This window comes from Gobio gobio, assembly GCF_949357685.1.
Source record: "Gobio gobio genome assembly, chromosome: 14".
Classification (NCBI taxonomy): Eukaryota; Metazoa; Chordata; class Actinopteri; order Cypriniformes; family Gobionidae; genus Gobio; species Gobio gobio.
The window spans coordinates 28,595,205-28,614,663 of NC_137107.1; the positions used below are offsets into that span (position 1 = coordinate 28,595,205).

Sequence of the window (19,459 nt, forward strand, 5' to 3'; positions counted from 1 at the left end):
ATTACATAAATCAATAAAATCACAACAGAGTACAATGTCGTCATCACCTTGAAATTAAGATACATACTGTAGAATAGACTGCATAGAAGAGAGGTTCAAAGGGTTCAAAACAATACAGAGAATTATTGTAAAAATCTTAATAAGCTATTGGCATAGACTTATGGGAATGGTTTAACAGTTACCTATCTATTTCTGGATTTTACTTGCCTATTTTGAATACATCAGCGTTGCTGGAGTATTGATATATGCAGAGTAAAATGGACACAATTTTAATGACCAAACGAGGTTTTCCACCCTTTTTATTATACATTTTTAAGTCAGAACATTTACTATTAATGAATAGAGTCAGTTTAGTTATGGCAGGATACAAATGACAGAAGAATAAATTATTCTGGGTACGTAGGCTATATATTGTAAAACAACAACATTGTTTTGTTCTGAAAAACGGGTAATTTTTTATATTTATAAATTATTTGAACTTTTTGTTGTTATTTGAAATGGTTTACAATTTTACAAAAAAAGAACAAATATTGTAATTCATCTTTCTCCATTTTAATTCAAAATGAATTTTCAAAGAGATCCCTGGACCATTCATTTACAGATAAATTACAACTTGCACCCTGCTTGTCGGTTTCACCTGAGAAACTCTCAGACCCACCAGTCGGCAGCTGATCCAACTTTAGTCTTTTATCACTTAACCCCAGATCTGCGATCTTGCTTTTAGACTTGCATTGAATCGCTCTGGAGCACAGTGAGCTTACACGTCTTCGGGTTCGCCTGGTCTTGTGTCCACATGAGTGCTGATAAACTGGGGTGGATTGCAAACATGGTGAAAAAAGCAGGGAACCTGAAACTCCAGGCTCTGATGTGTTGACATTCCTCGGTTCATTTACCTTTGAAATGTCTGTCACATCCGAAATGTTCATGTCCATACTGCTTTGACCAGAAGCAAACAAGTCGACAGAGCAATTATACTTCTCCCCATGGTCCTCAAACACAATCAGTTCCTGCTGGACATTGCAGTTTACAGAATGGACCTCACTTTGTGCACAGTGCCTGGAATATTTGCTCTTTTCATGGTTTACTGAACAAAAAGTCACTGATGGTCTGCTTTTGGTTGATTTTTTTCTGTTTAAAGTGCATTTTTTGTTAAAAAAAGACAACCTGTTGTTTGTCGGGTGATTAAATGCACACATAACGTCAGGACTGAAAGGCATCATCTTTTTTAGCTCTGAAGTAGTGGTTGTATACAGAACAGTGGGAGTCTTAGGGATCTCAGCAATCTTAATTTTAAGATTTTCTGGATGCTCGTTTTCATATTCTTTCCAGCTTATGTTGTTCACATTGCACATTGGTGAGGACAATTTATCACCACAAAGAGGCATTTGTTTAGTCTTTACAATACAGCTTGCTTCTGTCAGAGAGCATCTATTTTGCTCTTGAATCATTTCATCTCTTTTACCTGAACTGCACTCCTTTGTGTCATTTATCTCTGATATGTCAACCCCGACAAAATCTTGTAAGCTTTCTGATAAAGGCGCATCTTCTAAATCAAAACATATATTTTGAACAGGATGACTGTCAAGTGACTTCTCATGAAAAGGTGAATCACAATCGTCCCCGGATTTAGCTCTAGCAAGGCAGTGTCCGGATGTAGTTATTTCAGAATTATTTTCACAGGAAAAGCTGCTCAATTGATTCATAGCATCACATGCAGTGGAACAGTTCAAATGTGCTGATGATTCAAACATGTCACAGCTTGAGGAAAAAGATTTTCTGTGGCTGTTTTGGGTTTCATTCTTAAGCTCACACTGTATACAATTAACATGACTGTTGTTGCTTTGACGTGTGCATTTACATGTTCTTGTCTCTTCTTTCTTTGGTGAATAAATATTATTATCACAGTCTCTGGACTGCCGATCACTTAAATCTTCCGGAGGGAAGCATAAGCCGGGTGATTGCCATGCGCTTGAGAGTGTGAATCCTTCACAGCTGGGTTGAGAATCCAACCTTGCACATGATGGAGGAGTATAATCAAATCCGTTGACTTCATCTCTTTGTGAACTTTGTGAGTCTTTCGGTTGTGATGGACAGATACCATTTGCAGATTCAGAACAGCACAAATGTGAATTGGCTTGCAAGAGGTTTTTAAAATAAGCGATTACAGTACATCCCATCAAAGACTCACATGGAGAAATTATTTGGCAGGCCACTAACTGTCCAGACAGCGAAGAAGTTTTGTCATTATTATGAGGAACCTGTTAGGAAGGAACAAGAAATAAGCAAAGTATTTAGCAAATAAAAAAAGAGGATAATCTAGATGCCCCGCCTCAAAATAAAAGGAGAAATTCTTCATACCTTCAATCCAAAAATGACACATCTTCCTATAAAGCAGTCTTCCACAGCTTTGACAAGCAGCTGTTGAACAGTATGTGTACCATCAGTTTTCTCCAAATCAATAAATCTGGGAACATCACATTTGAAATCAGCAACGAATCAACAGAAATGCTCGATAAAAAAATGTTGAGTATTTGTAAATACTTTAACATACTGTTGAAGGCCACCAGCAGCAATGCCAAAGAAGGGATTTAAACAGCCACCGAATACTGTCACACCAAATATATCTTGGTTTCTGGACACTTTAAATGACAGCCTGTATCTGTAGTCCACGTTTTGTAAGTCACATGTGAATCCACACCTTCCACATGTAGCCCTAAAGATATTCAGAGGTTAAACATTCATTGATAATGTTCAGGCGTTTTTTAATTTAACATACATCACAAACACTCACTTACACAATAGTAATTATGTTTTAGCAACAGTAATTGCACATTATGACACTTTCACCAAATCCATTTCAACACAGATCATCTGAACTGCGTCTTACCACGTACCTTTTGTTTTCCTGAATTAATCTGGACAGGCAGCCTTTGCAACATGGATATATAAAACAAGAGTCTTGCAGAGAAAGTATTGTGCAACTCACGAGAGCCCGTGTATTGCTCATGAGCGCTTAAACTACTGACAAGTTTTACAAACATTGATTCCACTATTCTCTACAAGGAATATAAAGGACTCTTATTATATATACATTTTGACATTTACATCTAGAATATTAAATAGATAAAATAATAAAGGATTTAATTTAAACGTAAAGGATCAGAATAAAAAAAAAAGTCAGCAACAAACAAACTTCGCATTTCAACACAAGAACGAGCTTCTTCCTTGTTTGTTTTCTCTCTCATTCCCCAGGAACCACAGCGCCATCTGCCGTACAGTATTATGAATGACATGTGGCGATCTGTGTAGTAATTTTATTACTACATTTTATTTTATAAAAATACATTTTATTTTTATTTAAAAAATTAAAAATTAAAAAAACATTAAAAACCTAAACAATTTTAGGGTTAAATGAGTGAAACGTTATGATCACGATATGTATTCCTGCGCTTTGTTCTTAACATGATTTATCCTGCAGGTGTCAGTGTTGTTTGCGAGATAGCTGAGCGCGTGATGGCAGAGGTGGGGAGTTTGATTCATACTAATGAATCGACTCTTTCAAATTACAAAAAATATCGATTCCTCAGTTGCTGTTGCCGTTATATTTTAAGCCTTTGAATGCAGTAAAACGATATCTCTTTATTGTTTGTTTGTTTTTTAAAAGAGATAAGTTCAATGAACAAAAATACGCGAGTCATGAAAGTGACGAACGAAAAACCACTAAACAAGAATGCAGTGTAAAAAGTACACTCACTTACAGACACACACACGCAAAAAATACGGCATGTCAAATGACTGTTTTTTATATGATTTTGAAAGTTTTGTTAAAGCTAAAACGATATGCTATTGTGTAATATCTTTATACAGTCAATGGAGGAATCAACAACACTGTAGACGTGTTTCCCCCGGACAACTGTGTGCAAACACCGCGGGCTCTTTGATTTGGTTGTTTTTTGTTTTACTTTAACCTTGTTTTGATTTCTTAGAACTGTCATTAAATATGCATTTACGCAAACATATTTTAAATTGCTGACAGGATCAATGAAATATTACTCGTTCAAACAGTTTGCGATGGTTTTAAGTAGATAACTATGAAATATGTCATCTCAACTGACTGGAAGTCTTTTAATTCAATAACATGAGATTGTTTATGTGGAGCGACGAGAGGTAGCAACACAACAGCTACCGTAACAAAACATTTAGGCATTAGTTTACAGTAATTAATTTTTTTTAATGTGATGACTTCTTCAACGTCAAGAAAGAATTATTTGGGACAGCATCGGATTGTAAAGACAAAAGGGTAAGAGGTGTCATCTGAAACTTTGTTGTGCTTCTATTGATTGTGTACGTTTCTATGGTTATGTTTACAAACTTGGTTGACATGGAGTTTTTTGAATGGTTCACTGTTTAATCTGAACCCTTAGAAGAACTTTGTTTAATTTACGCAAATAAATAAACGAGACGTTTGAGTAACTTACCCACTGAAAACATTGGTGTTTAAATAACAGAACTGTTTATTATTGAGGTTCTAGATTAATATAGCCTATTTCCTCAGGATGAGAAGCAACAGCCTGTTTCTGCAATTTGTTTTATGTCAGGTGTGATAATGTAAATACTATTGTCACTAACTTTTAGTTTTTCATGTAGCTTAGTTCTTGCAGATGAGAAACCATCACATAGACAATCAAGTCGCCTGCAGGCGTTTTCCTCTGCAACAGATATATCTGAGAAGAGATGTAATGAGCCAACAGTATGTTTTCAATTATTTTATATAATATTATGCCACTGATAAGACTTGTTACACTAAGTGTAAAAATTAACATTATCTTTTTAAAGCAAATGCAGAATAAGCAATGGATGCCAGGAGACTCCACACTGGCTATGGATGAGGACATTTTACAAGCCATTGATGAACTGGGCCCAAAAGTCTTGAAATTCAAGAAAGATGAAAACATTCAACAAACTGAATCAGCATCACTTAAGAAAAACTCTGACTTGCCACAGAATATATGTGAGCAACAAGTACAAAATGTAGAAAATATCAGCCCTTCAAGTCCAGGGTCAGTGTGGTCACCATCAGAGTCCAAAAGAACCAGAACCCAAGCCAAAAAAGAGAATGATTGGAGGGATTTGGCTCAAAAGCTTTTGTTCAGTGAAACCAAAAAGACTGAAGCAGGAGGACGGACCTGTGGCCGTGAGTTGAAATGTGACAGGGAATATTCTTCACCTCAAAAGATCCTGAACTCCATGAAAAAAACATCCAAAGTTGCAAATGACAAGCAAAAGTTACAGTTCAAAAGAGATACTAGCTCAAATGACTCTCTTAGGACCTCCAAGGATTACATATTGTTCAGTCCGACACATATGGCTGCTGCTAAAGAGCGATCCATTTTGCAGCAGCAGAATAGATCAATGAAAAACCATTCAGTCTCTGTGTTGACCCCTCCTCCTGGACTGGATCTTAGTGTCCTCGGTGATGCTACACTACCAGATGCAGGTAGATCGATATTTCCTCTATTGCATAGCAGATGTCACTATTTGATCACCATCAGATCATCATTAATGTATATGGGTTAGTTCACCCCAAAATTATAATTCTGTCATTAAATACTCACCCTCATGTCGTTCCAAACCCGTTAGACATTTGGCCATCTTTGGAACACAAATTAAGATATTTTTTAATGGAAGAGATTTCTTTCCCTCCATTCACAGTCTACACAACTACCACTTTCAAGCCTCAGAAAGGTAGTCATAAAAATAATCCATGTGACTCCAGTGGTTTAACCTCAATTTTATGAAGCAACGCGAGTACTTTGTTTGCACACAAAAAAAAAAAAACATAATTTTTACCAATTTTTTTCTTCTTACAAAATATTAATCTCCATCACACATTCGCAAGAGCACCACGATGTATGCATGTTGTGTTGAGGCAAGAGCAGACTTTGCGTAAACATGCGTTGGAGAGTAATATTTTGTAAATAAAGTGGTAAACTATTATTATCATTATTTTCGCAAACAAAGCACTCGCGTAGCTTCATAAAATTGAGGTTAAACCACTATTTTTATAAGGTACTTAAACTATGCCTTAAAGTTCCGACTTTTTAATGTTTTAAAAGAAGTCACTTATGCCAACCCATGCTGCATTTATTTGATAAAAAATGCAGTAATATTTTTATAATTCAAAATATTTGTTGTCCATTTTATTATATTTAAAATACATAGGCTATTTCTTTTTATAAATCATTCTAATATGCTGATTTAATATGCTATCAAAGAAAGGATCAATGTTTTGGTTTTTTTAACCCATGCTACATTTTTTCAGGATTCTTTGATGAGAGATGATGTATTTGAAATAGGCATATTTTGTAATATTTTAAATGTCTTTACTGTCACTTTTGATCAATTTAATGTGTCCTTGTAGAATAAAAGTATAATTTCTTTATATATATAAAAAAAAAAACGAATTACTTACCCCAAATTTTAGAACCATTTGAGTTTGAGTGGCATTTTACTATTCAAAACAATAATAATTGCATAATAATTATTTAATAATAATAATTACCCTGAACAGCACAAAGCATCCATATGGGACGTCCTGCCAATCAGTCAGACAAGCTTATGCTTTCCAGTTGGGGTCTCCCTAAGCCTGTTCTGGAAAAGTACCAGAGTCTTGGCGTTCAGAGGATGTTTGAGTGGCAAGCTGAGTGTTTGACCTTGGGCAAAGTGTTGGAGGGCCAGAACCTGGTGTATTCTGGTAAATAGCTGTTTTTTTTTTTCATCTTGTTTTTGGCCGCAAATACTTTATTTGTCCTTAATCCTGTTTTCCTGGGAAACAGGACCTGCATTTAAGACAAAATATATATTTATAACTCATAGTTATATACTTACTTTTTCTCTAGAATATCTGTAATTATGAGTTTTTCCAAGTTAAAACATTTAAAAGTTTAAATTTTCTTTTTTTAGCTCCAACCAGTGCGGGGAAAACTTTGGTTTCTGAATTGTTAATCTTGAAGAGAGTTTTGGAAACAAGACAGAAGGCTATGTTCATTCTTCCTTTCGTGTCTGTGGCACGGGAGAAGATGTTTTATCTACAGGTTGGTTTCCATTTCTTGAGTATATATAATTGTCAACTTCAGTTGCCAACAGTTTACATCTTGAAATTTTGTTGATGAGATTTGCTAATATTATACTTGCCATTTTCTGCCAGAATGTATTTCAGGAGGCAGGGGTCAGAGTGGAGGGGTATATGGGTAACACTTCAGCAGCCGGTGGGTTTTCAGCCCTGGATGTCGCTGTTTGCACAATAGAGAAAGCTAATGGACTCATCAACAGGCTCATTGAAGAAGACAAATTGGATGTACTTGGTAAAATAAAGAAATTTCTTGAGGCCTACCTCTTAAATTTCTATCAGGTGCTTAAATGAATAAGTAAATGTTTGCCCAAATTGCAGGAATTGTTGTGGTCGATGAGCTGCACATGGTTGGGGACTCTGGTCGTGGATATCTGTTAGAACTTTTGCTGACTAAAATTCAATACATTGCCCAAAAAAACTCAGCAAGGTATGTCATAATGTAATGCAAACATCATTCGGCAATGGGCCTGATAATCATTATCTATGGTGAAGTTTAACATCTTCTCTTTTAAGGGACTCTGGTCAAAGTACCTCTCCTGGTGTCCAAATTATTGGTATGAGTGCCACGCTGCCAAACTTGGACCTTCTTGCCCACTGGTTGAATGCTGAGCTGTATAGTACTAACTATCGTCCTGTGCCATTGATGGAGTGGGTCAAGATTGGCACAAATGTCTATGATGGATCTCTGAACCTGGTCAGACAGTTCACCCCAGCTCTTCCAGTTAAGGTCTGAGTTTGAAATATTTGTTGGCCTCTGAAAACTGAATCTCTTAAGTTTTTGCATGACTTAAACTGTACCAGCAAATGTTTACCTATAAATATAATAAGAATAGATGAGATGTGCTTCTGTCCATAGGGAGATGATGACCACATTGTCAGCCTCTGCTTTGAGACAGTGCAGGATGGACACTCTGCACTGCTGTTCTGCCCTTCAAAGAACTGGTGTGAGAAACTAGCAGATACCATTGGAAGAGAGTTTTACAATCTTCATCACAAAGGTTTACAGATTTGTAATTGTAGATATTTTACTATCGGGATATAATGTATTATGTTTTAACAATTTTTGCTTTTACAGAAACGCAGTCAGGCTCTGCAGTGCAAAGTATATCTCTGAAGCAGGAAGGTCTCCAGGATGTAGTAGCGCAGCTCAAGCGCACTCCTGCAGGCTTAGACCAGGTCCTTCAGCGAACTGTTCCCTGGGGGGTGGCCTTCCACCATGCAGGTACATGAGCTTTGATGTTAAACGTACATTGATTTTTCAAGTGAATGCAAATTTAAAATACATTTATGAACCATTATTTCAGTTTAAACAATAAAGTTTTACAATGCTTAAAGAATGTAATTAAATAATTAAAGGAAACAAAAATAAAATATTCAAATGGTAAAAAATAAAGTTATTTTTTTGTCATTATTAAAGGTAATTCCACAAAACCATTGAAACCTTTGTTTCAGGCTTGACGTTCGATGAGCGGGATATTCTAGAAGGAGCTTTTCGTCAAGGCTACATTAGGGTTTTAGCTGCCACCTCCACATTGTCGTCTGGTGTAAATCTGCCCGCTCGACGTGTGATTATCAGAACCCCTGTTTTCAATGGTCATTTGCTGGACATCCTGACCTATAAGCAGATGGTGGGACGGGCAGGCCGTAAAGGAGTGGACACCTTGGGTGAGTGCTACAGTTTTATTATATTATATTATTATATTATATTAACCAGTGTTGGGTGTAATGCATTTCGAAGTAATTACTGTAATTTAAATACTTTTTCCTTGAAAACTTTGCACTGCACTCAACATACAGTTCAAGGACACATTAAATTAATCAAAAGTAACAGTAAAGACTTTTACATTGTTACAGAATAATTCTATTTTTAAATAAATCCTGTACTTTTGAGTCCATGCGTAGAAGCACAAATATAAAGAAGCACAGTCTGCCTTTTTATTTTGAAATATTATTACAAATTGAAACATTATTCCTGAATTTTCAGCATCATTACTCTAGTCTTCAAGGTTACATGATCCTTCGGAAACCATTCTAATATGCTGATTTGGTGCTCAATAATTTTTTTTAAATTATTATTATCAATGTTGAAAACAGTTGTCCTGCTTAATATTTTTGTGGAAACCGTGATCTTATTTTCAGGATTCTTTAACGTATAAAAAGTTAACAGAAAGAACAGCATCAATATGAAAGAGAATTCTTTTGTACCATAAATGTCTTTACTGTTTTGTGTTGTTTTTTAATTTGATGATCTACGTGTGTCTCAGGTGAGAGTGTGTTGGTCTGTAAAGAGGCTGAACGTGCAAAGGGGACGAGCCTTATCCAGGGCTCGCTCAAGCCTATCAGCAGCTGCCTGGTGAAGCGAGAGGGAGAGGGTGTCACTACCAGCATGCTCAGGGCCATCCTGGAGGTATGAATGTCTTGCTCCTCATAGTTTGTTGAATTAAACTGTCTTGGGTGTGGATGTACAGGATTTTATTTCATTACTTTGTTTGAAGATCATCGTTGGAGGAGTTGCCAGCTCACCACAGGATGTGAGGATGTATGCTTCCTGCACTCTGCTGGCAGCCAGTATGGCAACTGAGCAGCCACATCAGGAAGGAACTGAATCAGAAGCTCAAAGCAAAGGGGCTATTGAGGCCTGCATAGAGTGGCTAATGGACAATGAGTTCATACATATACAGAAGGAAGGGGAAGGTAACAAACTAAGGATATGAAAAAAAAAAACAATAGTTTTGTGTGGTGTGTGATGACATTTTGACCATTGTCCATCTCACAGTGGAGAGGTACTGCCCCACACATCTGGGTTCTGCGACTCTGTCCTCATCTTTATCACCCCCAGAAGCCCTGGGGATTTTTGCAGATCTTCAGAGAGCAATGAAAGGATTTGTGTTGGAAAATGATCTCCATATCCTCTACCAGGTAGACAAAACACTTCAAGGGTCAGTTCACCAAAAAATGAAAATTCTGTCACTACTACTCACCCTCATGTCGTTCAAAACCCGTAAGGCCATCTTTGGAATACAAATTAATATATTTTTGATGAAATTGGAGAGCTCTCAGAACCACCCATAGGCAGCAACGTCATTGCAACTTTCCAAAGGTCCAGAAAGGTAGTAAAGATATCGTTAAAATAATCCATGTGACTACAGTGGTTCAACCTTAATGTTATGAAACGACGAGAATACTTTTTGTGCACAAAACCCACAAAAAAATAACGACTTTATTCAATAATCTCTTCTCTTCAATGTCATTCTCCTACGCAGTTGCCATAGTAAATACAGTGCAGTGCTGTTCGTGTGAGCACCACGATACATGCGTGTGATGCTGACGCAGGAGCTAGCCAATGGTGAGCCACCTTTCTGACTCAAAAGCGCTGCACTGTATTTACTATGTCAACTGCATAGGAGAATGATGTTGAAGAGAAGAGATTGGACTACTGAAGATTGAAGAGAAGTCACATGGACTAGTTTAACTATGTTTTTACTACCTTTCTGGACCTTGAAAGTTGCAAAGACATTGCTGCATATGGAGGGGTCAGAGAGCTCTCCGATTTCATCAAAAATATCTTCATTTGTGTTCTAAAGATGAACAAAGGTCTTACGGGTTTGGAATGACATTAGAGTGAGCAATTAAGGACATCATTTTCATTTTTGGCTTAACTAACCCTTTCAGTTGATCATAGATAAATAAAAAAATTGGTTATTAACAAAATCATGTCATGCATTTCTAAGATAACACCTGTGTACGTGGACTGGACGACAATAGACTGGTACCAGTTCTTCTGTTTGTGGGAGAAACTACCCTCTGCGATGAAGCGGGTGGCTGAGATGGTGGGTATTCAAGAAGGTTTCCTGGCCCGTTCTGTTAGTGGCAAATTAATTGCTAAAACAGAGAAGCAACGCAGACAGATGGCCATTCACAAACGGTGTGTTTTATTTTTTAAATTTAGAGTGCCTCATGGAATCAATACAGTTTACAGTTAAGTAGCAGTATGCTGATGTGTAATTTTTTTTTGTCATGTAGTTTTTTTACAACATTAGTTCTCCTTGACCTGGTAAGCGAAGAACCACTTGGAGCTGTTGCAAAAAAGTATGGCTGTAGCCGAGGACAGCTTCAGTCACTTCAGCAGTCTGCCTCTACATATGCAGGTACGTTGACATCTCTTCATGCTGCAGGAATAGCAAAGGAATCTTGTTTCTGCCTCAGAGTAAAAAACCTAATTGAGATAAAGTTTAAAATAGGAAGTGAGATCAAGTTTAAAATAAGAAGTACATTATTACATTATTTTAATAATGTGTTATTATTATTTTTTAGTTTTTACATATTTATGTATTATTACAGAATACAATTAATTGTAATTAGCTAAAAAATAAAGTTGGAGTTACTTTTTTACACTGAGGCAGAAACAGGCTTCCAGGCTTATCAATATGAGATAAATGGCAAAGTTAAAATTTGGCCATTTTTTCCAGGTATGGTTACGGTCTTCTGTAATCGACTCGGATGGCACAATCTAGAGCTGCTTCTGTCCCAGTTTCAGAGTCGTCTGAGTTTTGGAGTCCAGAGGGAATTGTGTGATCTGGTTCGTATTTCTTTACTAAACGCCTCGAGAGCACGTACACTCTACAGCTCTGGGTTTGTCACTGTGGCAGAGTTGGCCAGAGCTGATGTTACAGAGGTGGAGAAGGCCCTCAGGAAAGCTATCCCTTTCAAAAGGTAATTAAACTTTGCCGTCGTCATCGAACAGTCACTTTAAAGTTCATCTTTAATAATTTAATAATACTAATAAATACAGTCTTTTGCAATGTCCATGTTTCACACTGTATATTACAATGTTGGTATGCCTAAAGTCACTTGTGGCAATGATTGATTTTTTTGTGTTTTATTTAGTAATTTAGTTGGATGTTAACCTCTTAAGCTCTGGGACCATTTTTGGGATATTACAGCTCAGACAAAGAGGGGGGGAGTCCCTGTAAAAAAATGTTCCTGGTACAAATTGTTCCGGGTAATTTCGGTGGAAACGGGGCTTTACAAGTTCATTTTTAGCAGTGTTTTATGTAACTTCAAAGGGTTTCCGGTAAAATTACACCAAAAGTTTGAACTTAGACCACTGTATGTGTGTATGGGAAGCTTTTCAATTTGGGTAGGCCAAATCCAGGCGGAAATGGTACCAGAGTTATTTAGTGTAAATACGTTACTTTGTGTAAAACAAATGCCAAAGTGATGCATATCTCCAGAAAGTAGAGACTCTAAGCTTTCAAATGGTACCACATATTAGGTCAGAGCTCCTCCACAGACATTTAAAATTGAAAGTATATACATGATGATGTCATGTACCGGGTCCACAGAGTTTAAGTGGTTAAACTAGTTTGTTATGGTTACCGTCCATAACATAAAAATAATGATCAGTTTATCATATTGGCCAGAGTGTTAATACTGGTTTATCCCTAGATTATTTAAAACTCTTGAATCTTGAATCTATTTTAAGTCATACAGTGTTCATTTAAATCTCTGCAGCTCCAGGCAAGCGGTGGATGAGAGCGAGGTGGAGGCTCAAGAACGCAAGAACATGCGCTGCATCTGGGTCAGTGGAAAAAAGGCCTTGACTGAAAGGGAGGCTGCTCAGCAGATCGTGGCTGAGGCCTGTCTGCTCCTCCAACAGGATTTGGCTCTTCTTGGGGTGGAATGGAACCCAGCTGCCCTCTCAACAAAGACCCAGCTAGATTTCCGTTCCCCTGAGGAAGCAGCCAACACAAAACCTCTACAGTCCACGTCAAAGGACCCAGAAAATGAAGAGGGGGAAAATGTAAATGTGGCAGAACAGAAGTTGGTGGATAAAAGTGCTAAGATTAGTTCCCATCCTCCTTTGAGGCCATTAGAGTTCACTACCAGTTCAGAAAAAACATTGGATATTGATATATCATCTGCCAAGTGTCAGCCTGCTAAGAATTGTGAACAGCAATCAAGTGTACTGCAAAAAGTTCTCAAATCAATAAATGCCAAAGATAAGGGCTGTCAGAATAACCAGACAGCCGAGTCATCAGACTGTTCTTCAAAATCACTTCAAAGGAGCTTAGAGCATAATTCCTGTCTAAAAAGTACCTCTATCTCTGGCAGTGACGAGCATTGTGTAAGTCCAGTTTCGAAACGCAGAAGGATGAATGTTGCAGATGCTGAAGCAGGACCCACAGTCAGTGGAGCAGAAATGGCAACTCCAATTGCAAAATACCCTAAAATAATGTCAAAAGCTGAAGAGCTTTGCTCTAATAAACCTGAAACCGACTGTAGGAGAGATAAAGACAAGATGAAACTCCAGTCTTCTATTGCTGAACTAAACCGAGAAATTGAGTCAAAAATATTTTCTCACTCATGTGCTACACTACAGGAAGGGGAAGCCCCAAATGTCACTATATTACCCTCAGGTCGTGGGAAAAAGTGCACATCTAAAACAAAACATTTAAATCAGAGAAACTCAGATGAAACACAAAATGAGAAGCGAGAAACAGTTGCTCAAAGTTTCAGTAAATTCAACACCAGAGATGAGAATGTATGTGGCTTACATGTGAACACCAAAGTAAAAAATGTACCGTGTCCTTCTGAAAAGCTTAGCTCCCCTGACTTATACACAAATGGACTGGAAGAGTTTGGTGATAGTTTTCAACTCGATACACAGACTGAGAAAATGCTTCAAGGGGATGATTTTTCACATGGCAATTGTAATTTAAACATTCTCAAAGAAAATAGACAGGACAATCATATTGATTCAGCAAGTAAGATGAAAGTTGTCAGCCAGTCATCTTTCCTGGTAAATGAGAATCATGCATCTAAAAACCAAAATAAAGACCCAGTTGAAGGTTCATCGCCTTATGAGAATGGCCCACCCACCAAAGGCAAACCAAAATATAACATCTCAATTACTGACAGCCAGTTGGAGAATATTTTAAATTACAGTAACCAAGTTGCTGAAGAAGAATCATATGTAAATGAACCTGCTGAGCAAAGGGAAAATCATGAGTCATCTGATCATATTACTGACAATAGCTTCAACCGGAGCAGCAGCTTTTTGTTTGACAGTCTCTATGACAACTCCATCTTGGATGCCATGGAGGAGGCGGCAATGGATCAAGAGAGCAAGGAAGAGCAGGCGATTGAAGCACATGCTAATTCAAATGGCTCTTCTCCAGAACTCATTCCGGAAAGGAGAGATATTGTGTCAACTGAGGATCAGGAAGCAATCCAATGGGGCGAATCATCTTTCAACCTTTCAGAATGGGGAGATTCACTACTTATTGGAGAGCAGTATCTTGATAAAATGAACAATGTTGTCAAGGCTTGTGATGGCCCAAGATTGGGTGCAGAGAAGCCCAGCTATACAGATGACATTGTGTCTGAACTACATGTATCACAAAACAACGAGCCTCATCCAAAAGTTTCATCTGAAAGACGTCAATTAAACAGTTCTTCATTTCACATCAGCCCAGGAATGCAGGACCTTTTTGATAAATGGTCTGATCAGTTTTCAACCTTATCTGAGCCTCTAGGGCAGTCAAATTCAGCTGTGGTGGAACCAAATGCAGCTGTTGTTCTTGTTAAAGAAGCTGTTTCCCTAATAACAAACCATAGGATTGAGCAGGAAGGTCTAAAAAGCATAAGAACCGAAGATTTTGTGATAGTCCAGACCAAACCAGTGACTCCCAATGACCTTGTTCCTCCCACACCAGTTTCTGAACCAGTAACACCCCGGGTCAAAATGACCACCTCAGCTGTACAATCACCTCTTAATGTCACCAAGAACAGGTCCGAACTGGATCCAAATTCTAAATCCATTACCCAGAAAGATTATCAATCTTGTCTGAGGAGAAACTCAGCGACAGAGTTAGACACGTCTCTGGCTGATGAGGGCTTTACAAGACTTTCTCAGTGTCCACCATTCCCTGCGTCTAACTCCTGCAGTCCAGAAACATTTTCTATAATCGATGTGGCAAGTGATAAAAGACTTTTCCAAACATTTGTAAAGGAGTGGAAAACAAAGGACATATTTTCTCTTGCTGTTGCCTGTGAGAAGATAGACAGAACCGCAATGCAACCTGAGACAGTTATAGGTGGAAAATTCAAAAAACGTAAGATCAATTTACATTTTTCTTTGTTTTAGTATTCCAATATACATATAAGTTTATAAACTTGTGTAATCCTGTTTGAAGCTACTACCCCAATGAGGAACAAAAGAAAAGATGGCTTCCTTCTGAAGGGCTATGAGGATCTTGTTGTCATTGGCATGTCTGTATGCTGGGGCGCAAAAGATGCTTATTTTGTGTCACTACAACAGGAGCTGTCAGGCACCGGTATGATACATAAACTTGTGGACTATGGACTAAATCTAATCAACCTGAACATATTGCAAAAACTGCTTGATTGAATTACCTAATGCTACTCTTGTCTTTCCCCAAACAGATATAAGTGCCAGTTTAGCTCCACCGCCTCTTGATGAGACTCTTACCGTTGAGGAGCGACTGAAACAAATTCAGTGCTGCTTGGAAAGAGAATCGAGTGTGATGATCACTTATGACTTCGTTCAACTTTACAAGACACTTCTCCTGGCGTGTGAGCTTGCTATGCGTGGCACATTTGAAGACCCAAAGGTTGGACAGAATAGAATACAATTTTCTTTGCCCTCTATCTTCTCAATTATTGAAACCCCAGATGGATCTGAAAGGGTAGGATGTCTAACTACATTCAGTTATTTGTCCTTCAATAGATTGCATGTTGGCTTCTGGATTCAAGCTCCAAAGAGCGCACCCTCCATAACATGGTGTCCAGCTTCACTACTGAGGATCTCCCAATGCTGGAGGGAATTAGTCCTGGTCAGAGTGTGCAGAGTTTAGGGATCTATGGAGATGCTAGTCAACCGGGACGCTATAGAGCAGCTGTTGAGTCTGTTTTGGTCTTCAGGGTCATGACGCAACTCAACTGTCTTCTTGAAAAGGATGGTTTCTTGGGTAGCCAGCATAATTTTAATCATCTCGATTTGTCTAAATCAGCGGTGACCAATCCTGCAACTAGCCACTACACACTTGCTTGAAAGTTTTAGTAATCCTGAAAACCTTGATTAGCTGGTTTAATTCGGATTGGAACTAAACTCTGGATAGTGGCACTTCAGGTGCAGGTTTGGCCACCCCAGGTTTATGTTCAAGCTGGTGTATATAGATACTAATTATTTCATGTCTTGTTATTTTTATTGCTAGATGCATTCAAGAAAGTGGAGATGCCCACCCAATACTGCCTGGCATTGTTGGAGCTAAATGGAATTGGGTTTAGTGTTGCTGAATGTGAGGCTCAAAAACATGTGATGCAGGCCAAGCTAAGTGCTCTCGAATCCCAAGCCTATCAGCTAGCAGGACATAGCTTCTCACTGACCAGTCCAGAGGATGTTGCAGAGGTTGTTATCCTTCTCACCACTCCAAATAATGATGGCCATGTACATTTTCCCACATAGAAATTCATCCTCCTTCTCAACTGTTACAGGTGTTGTTTCTTGAGCTGAAGCTGCCTCCCAATGGAGATTTAAATGCTCCAAAGAATAAGAAGACACTGGGCTACACTAGAAGAGCGGGAGCTCGTATCAAACTTTCTAAACAGTTCAGCACAACCAAGGTATGTTCCACAGTGTAACGGACAGAGGCCAGTAAGAGCTGTGCGTGTAAACCTCACTCCCCTAGCCTCAAGAAGTGTTAGCGACTGACGCTAGAGGGTGTGGTCTTTAGCGTCCTTGTTAGCGCACATGCCTTCCACGCCAGAGAACCCAGTTCGAATCCCACTCAGAGTGGGTCGAGTAGGACCAGTTACAACAATTTCAGATTTTTCTAACATTTAAATCTATGGTATGTATGCACTTCCTAAATGCATTCTTTTCTTGTTCATTCAGGACGTTTTAGAAAAGCTCAAGCCATTGCATCAGTTACCAGGTGTTATTCTTGAGTGGAGAAGGATCACGAATGCTTTAACAAAAGTGGTTTTCCCCTTGCAAAGAGAGAAGAAGTGGCACCCACATCTGAAGATGGACAGAATACATCCAATCTCACAGTCACACACTGCCACAGGTGTGAAGCATGAATATATAACCTTTAAACTTTGTGTGCATCTTCTCGGGACAGAATTTGTATGTTTTTCTTACATAGGGCGTGTGAGCTTCACTGAACCAAACATTCAGAATGTCCCAAAAGATTTTGAAATTCAGATGCCAACACTTATAGAAGAAAGTCAACCATCACAGAATAATGGTGCAAGCAAGACATGGTACGGTCTTACATTGTTACAGTGATTTTTTTACATACTATAACTAAAATACATAAATGTCGAGTATTACACATTTCAAATATATTTATTTGTATGATGTTTATTTATTTCAGGGGAAAACGAAAGATAAACCAGCTATTGGCACCCCTTATAAAAGTACCAGATAAAGGGATGCCATTTTCTGTCAGCATGAGGCATGCTTTTGTTCCTTTTTCGGGTATGAAACTTTATTGTCCAGGGGTCTGGGTCAAGAGAGCATAATTTAATGGGACACCTGTTTGCTTGATTAACACTCCTTCTGTTTTAATCTTATACGCGTCTTCAGGAGGTCTGATTCTGGCTGCTGACTACTCACAGTTGGAGCTTCGCATCTTGGCTCACCTGTCCCGTGACAGACGGCTCCTCCATGTGCTCAACAGTGGTGCAGATGTGTTTAAAAGCATAGCAGCTGAGTGGAAAATGGTGGAGCCTGCTTCCGTTGATGACAATATGAGGCAGCAGGCCAAACAGGTTTGCTAAATTTGAATTTATTTACATGTACATTCTAGATCATAGGTCTTAGATAGATACAAAAAGTATCTATTTTTAATGTAAAAGACAATACTGTAGTCACTAATAGAATCACTTGCAACTGGTCATTGAAATCGTAACATTTTTGTCAACAGATTTGTTATGGAATAATCTACGGCATGGGAGCAAAGTCACTTGGAGAGCAAATGGGCATTGAGGAGAATGATGCTGCTTGTTACATAGAGACATTTAAATCCAGATACTCTGGTAATTGATTGTACAATTGCTTTGTTTAAAAAAAAAAAAGGCTGTAATGATGATAATAACAGCATAATTTCTTCTTAAGGCATACAGAACTTTCTACGTGAAACTGTGCAGAAGTGTGTGAAAAATGGTTACGTGAAGACATTACTCGGCAGGAAGCGTTTCTTGCCTGGAATAAAGGACTCAAATGTGTGCATAAAGTCTCACGTAAGTTACATTTACATTTAGCAGACGCTTTTATCCAAAGCGACTTACAAATGAGAGCAAAAGAAGCAACTAGAACAGTCAAGGGCAACAGTATGCAAGTGCTGTAGCAAGTCTCAGTTAATCTAGCTCAGAACACACAGGACATTTTTTTTTTATTTTTTAAATAAATTAGACAGAAAATGAATACAATGATAAGTACTATTCTTGATTGGTCAGGTGCTGCTGGAAGAGATTTGTCTTTAGGTGTCTTCACGAGACCTCCAATATAATATATCTGGTGTGGAATAAGAGTTTCATTTTGATCCTCCTTTTTTAGGCAGAGCGACAGGCAGTGAACACAACCGTGCAGGGCTCTGCTGCTGACATTGTGAAATTAGCAACCATCAACATCCAGCGCCGACTGGAAGCAGCGTTTCCTGGAGTGCCCGCATCACATCGGCACCCTCTAATTAGATCGGGTATGACCCACTTCATATGATAGCATTTTCACTTTTAAATGTGGGATGTGAATGTAATATGTTTTTTCAGGTGGTCGACACAGGAATCAGTTAAGGCCCTCTCGAGGAGGCTATTTTATACTTCAGCTGCATGATGAACTCATCTATGAGGTTGCAGAGGAAGATGTCATTCAGGTAATTAAGACTATTCTTTCTAAATATTGCATTTACAATGGAGTTTAGTGGTGACAAATTGTATCGGTTTTTGCAGGTTGCCCAGATTATGAAGCGAGAAATGGAGTGTGTTGTAAAATTATATGTAAAGCTTAGAGTAAAAGTCAAAGTCGGTCCAAGCTGGGGTCACCTTCAAGACCTGGACATATAAAACAAGTCATCTACTGTGTATATATAAACTAATGATTGTGATCATGTTTTACATGAATTCATTGTTCAAACACTAAATGTGCAGATGTGTTTTTAATATATGCATTAAGTATTTTTTAATCTTTTTAATCTAAAATAAAATTAAACAGATGCTATTAAGAACTTGTGTAAAACTTAAAATGCAAACAATTTTTTGTACATTTGTCCAAAACATTAAAAGATCAAACATCACACA

The 19,459-nt window shown here is 38.1% G+C and overlaps 2 protein-coding genes across 3 annotated transcripts; one reads left to right on the top strand and one right to left on the bottom strand.

Annotated features, from left to right (window-relative positions):
* Positions 1-271: 271 nt before the first annotated feature.
* ddias (DNA damage-induced apoptosis suppressor) lies at positions 272-3,164 on the bottom strand (the record flags this gene model as incomplete). Of its 2 annotated transcripts, XM_079834899.1 has the most annotated exons (4): positions 2,895-3,164; positions 2,552-2,713; positions 2,359-2,464; positions 272-2,258 (listed from the first exon to the last, which is right to left on the bottom strand). In XM_079834899.1, exons 1-4 carry the CDS (start codon positions 3,005-3,007, stop codon positions 558-560), a joined length of 2,082 nt encoding a protein of 693 aa, XP_079691025.1. In that variant the 5' UTR covers positions 3,008-3,164. The 2 variants fall into 2 exon arrangements, with proteins under 2 accessions (XP_079691025.1, XP_079691026.1); XM_079834900.1 differs by lacking the exon at positions 272-2,258 and having other exon boundaries at positions 2,353-2,464.
* A 1,675-nt stretch (positions 3,165-4,839) lies between these two features.
* Positions 4,840-19,458, top strand: polq (polymerase (DNA directed), theta; the record flags this gene model as incomplete). The annotated part of the gene is made up of 30 exons (XM_079834568.1): positions 4,840-5,497; positions 6,572-6,754; positions 6,964-7,094; positions 7,208-7,364; positions 7,451-7,559; positions 7,646-7,859; positions 7,989-8,130; positions 8,208-8,354; positions 8,585-8,797; positions 9,397-9,539; positions 9,628-9,826; positions 9,909-10,051; positions 10,864-11,057; positions 11,156-11,280; positions 11,602-11,845; positions 12,647-15,249; positions 15,331-15,471; positions 15,581-15,768; positions 15,885-16,125; positions 16,372-16,565; positions 16,652-16,780; positions 17,052-17,226; positions 17,305-17,422; positions 17,536-17,639; positions 17,748-17,932; positions 18,088-18,199; positions 18,279-18,403; positions 18,720-18,861; positions 18,932-19,035; positions 19,112-19,458. The coding sequence occupies 30 exons, from the start codon at positions 4,840-4,842 to the stop codon at positions 19,223-19,225; spliced, it is 7,677 nt and encodes a 2,558-aa protein (XP_079690694.1). The 3' UTR covers positions 19,226-19,458.
* Between the last annotated feature and the right edge of the window lies 1 nt (position 19,459).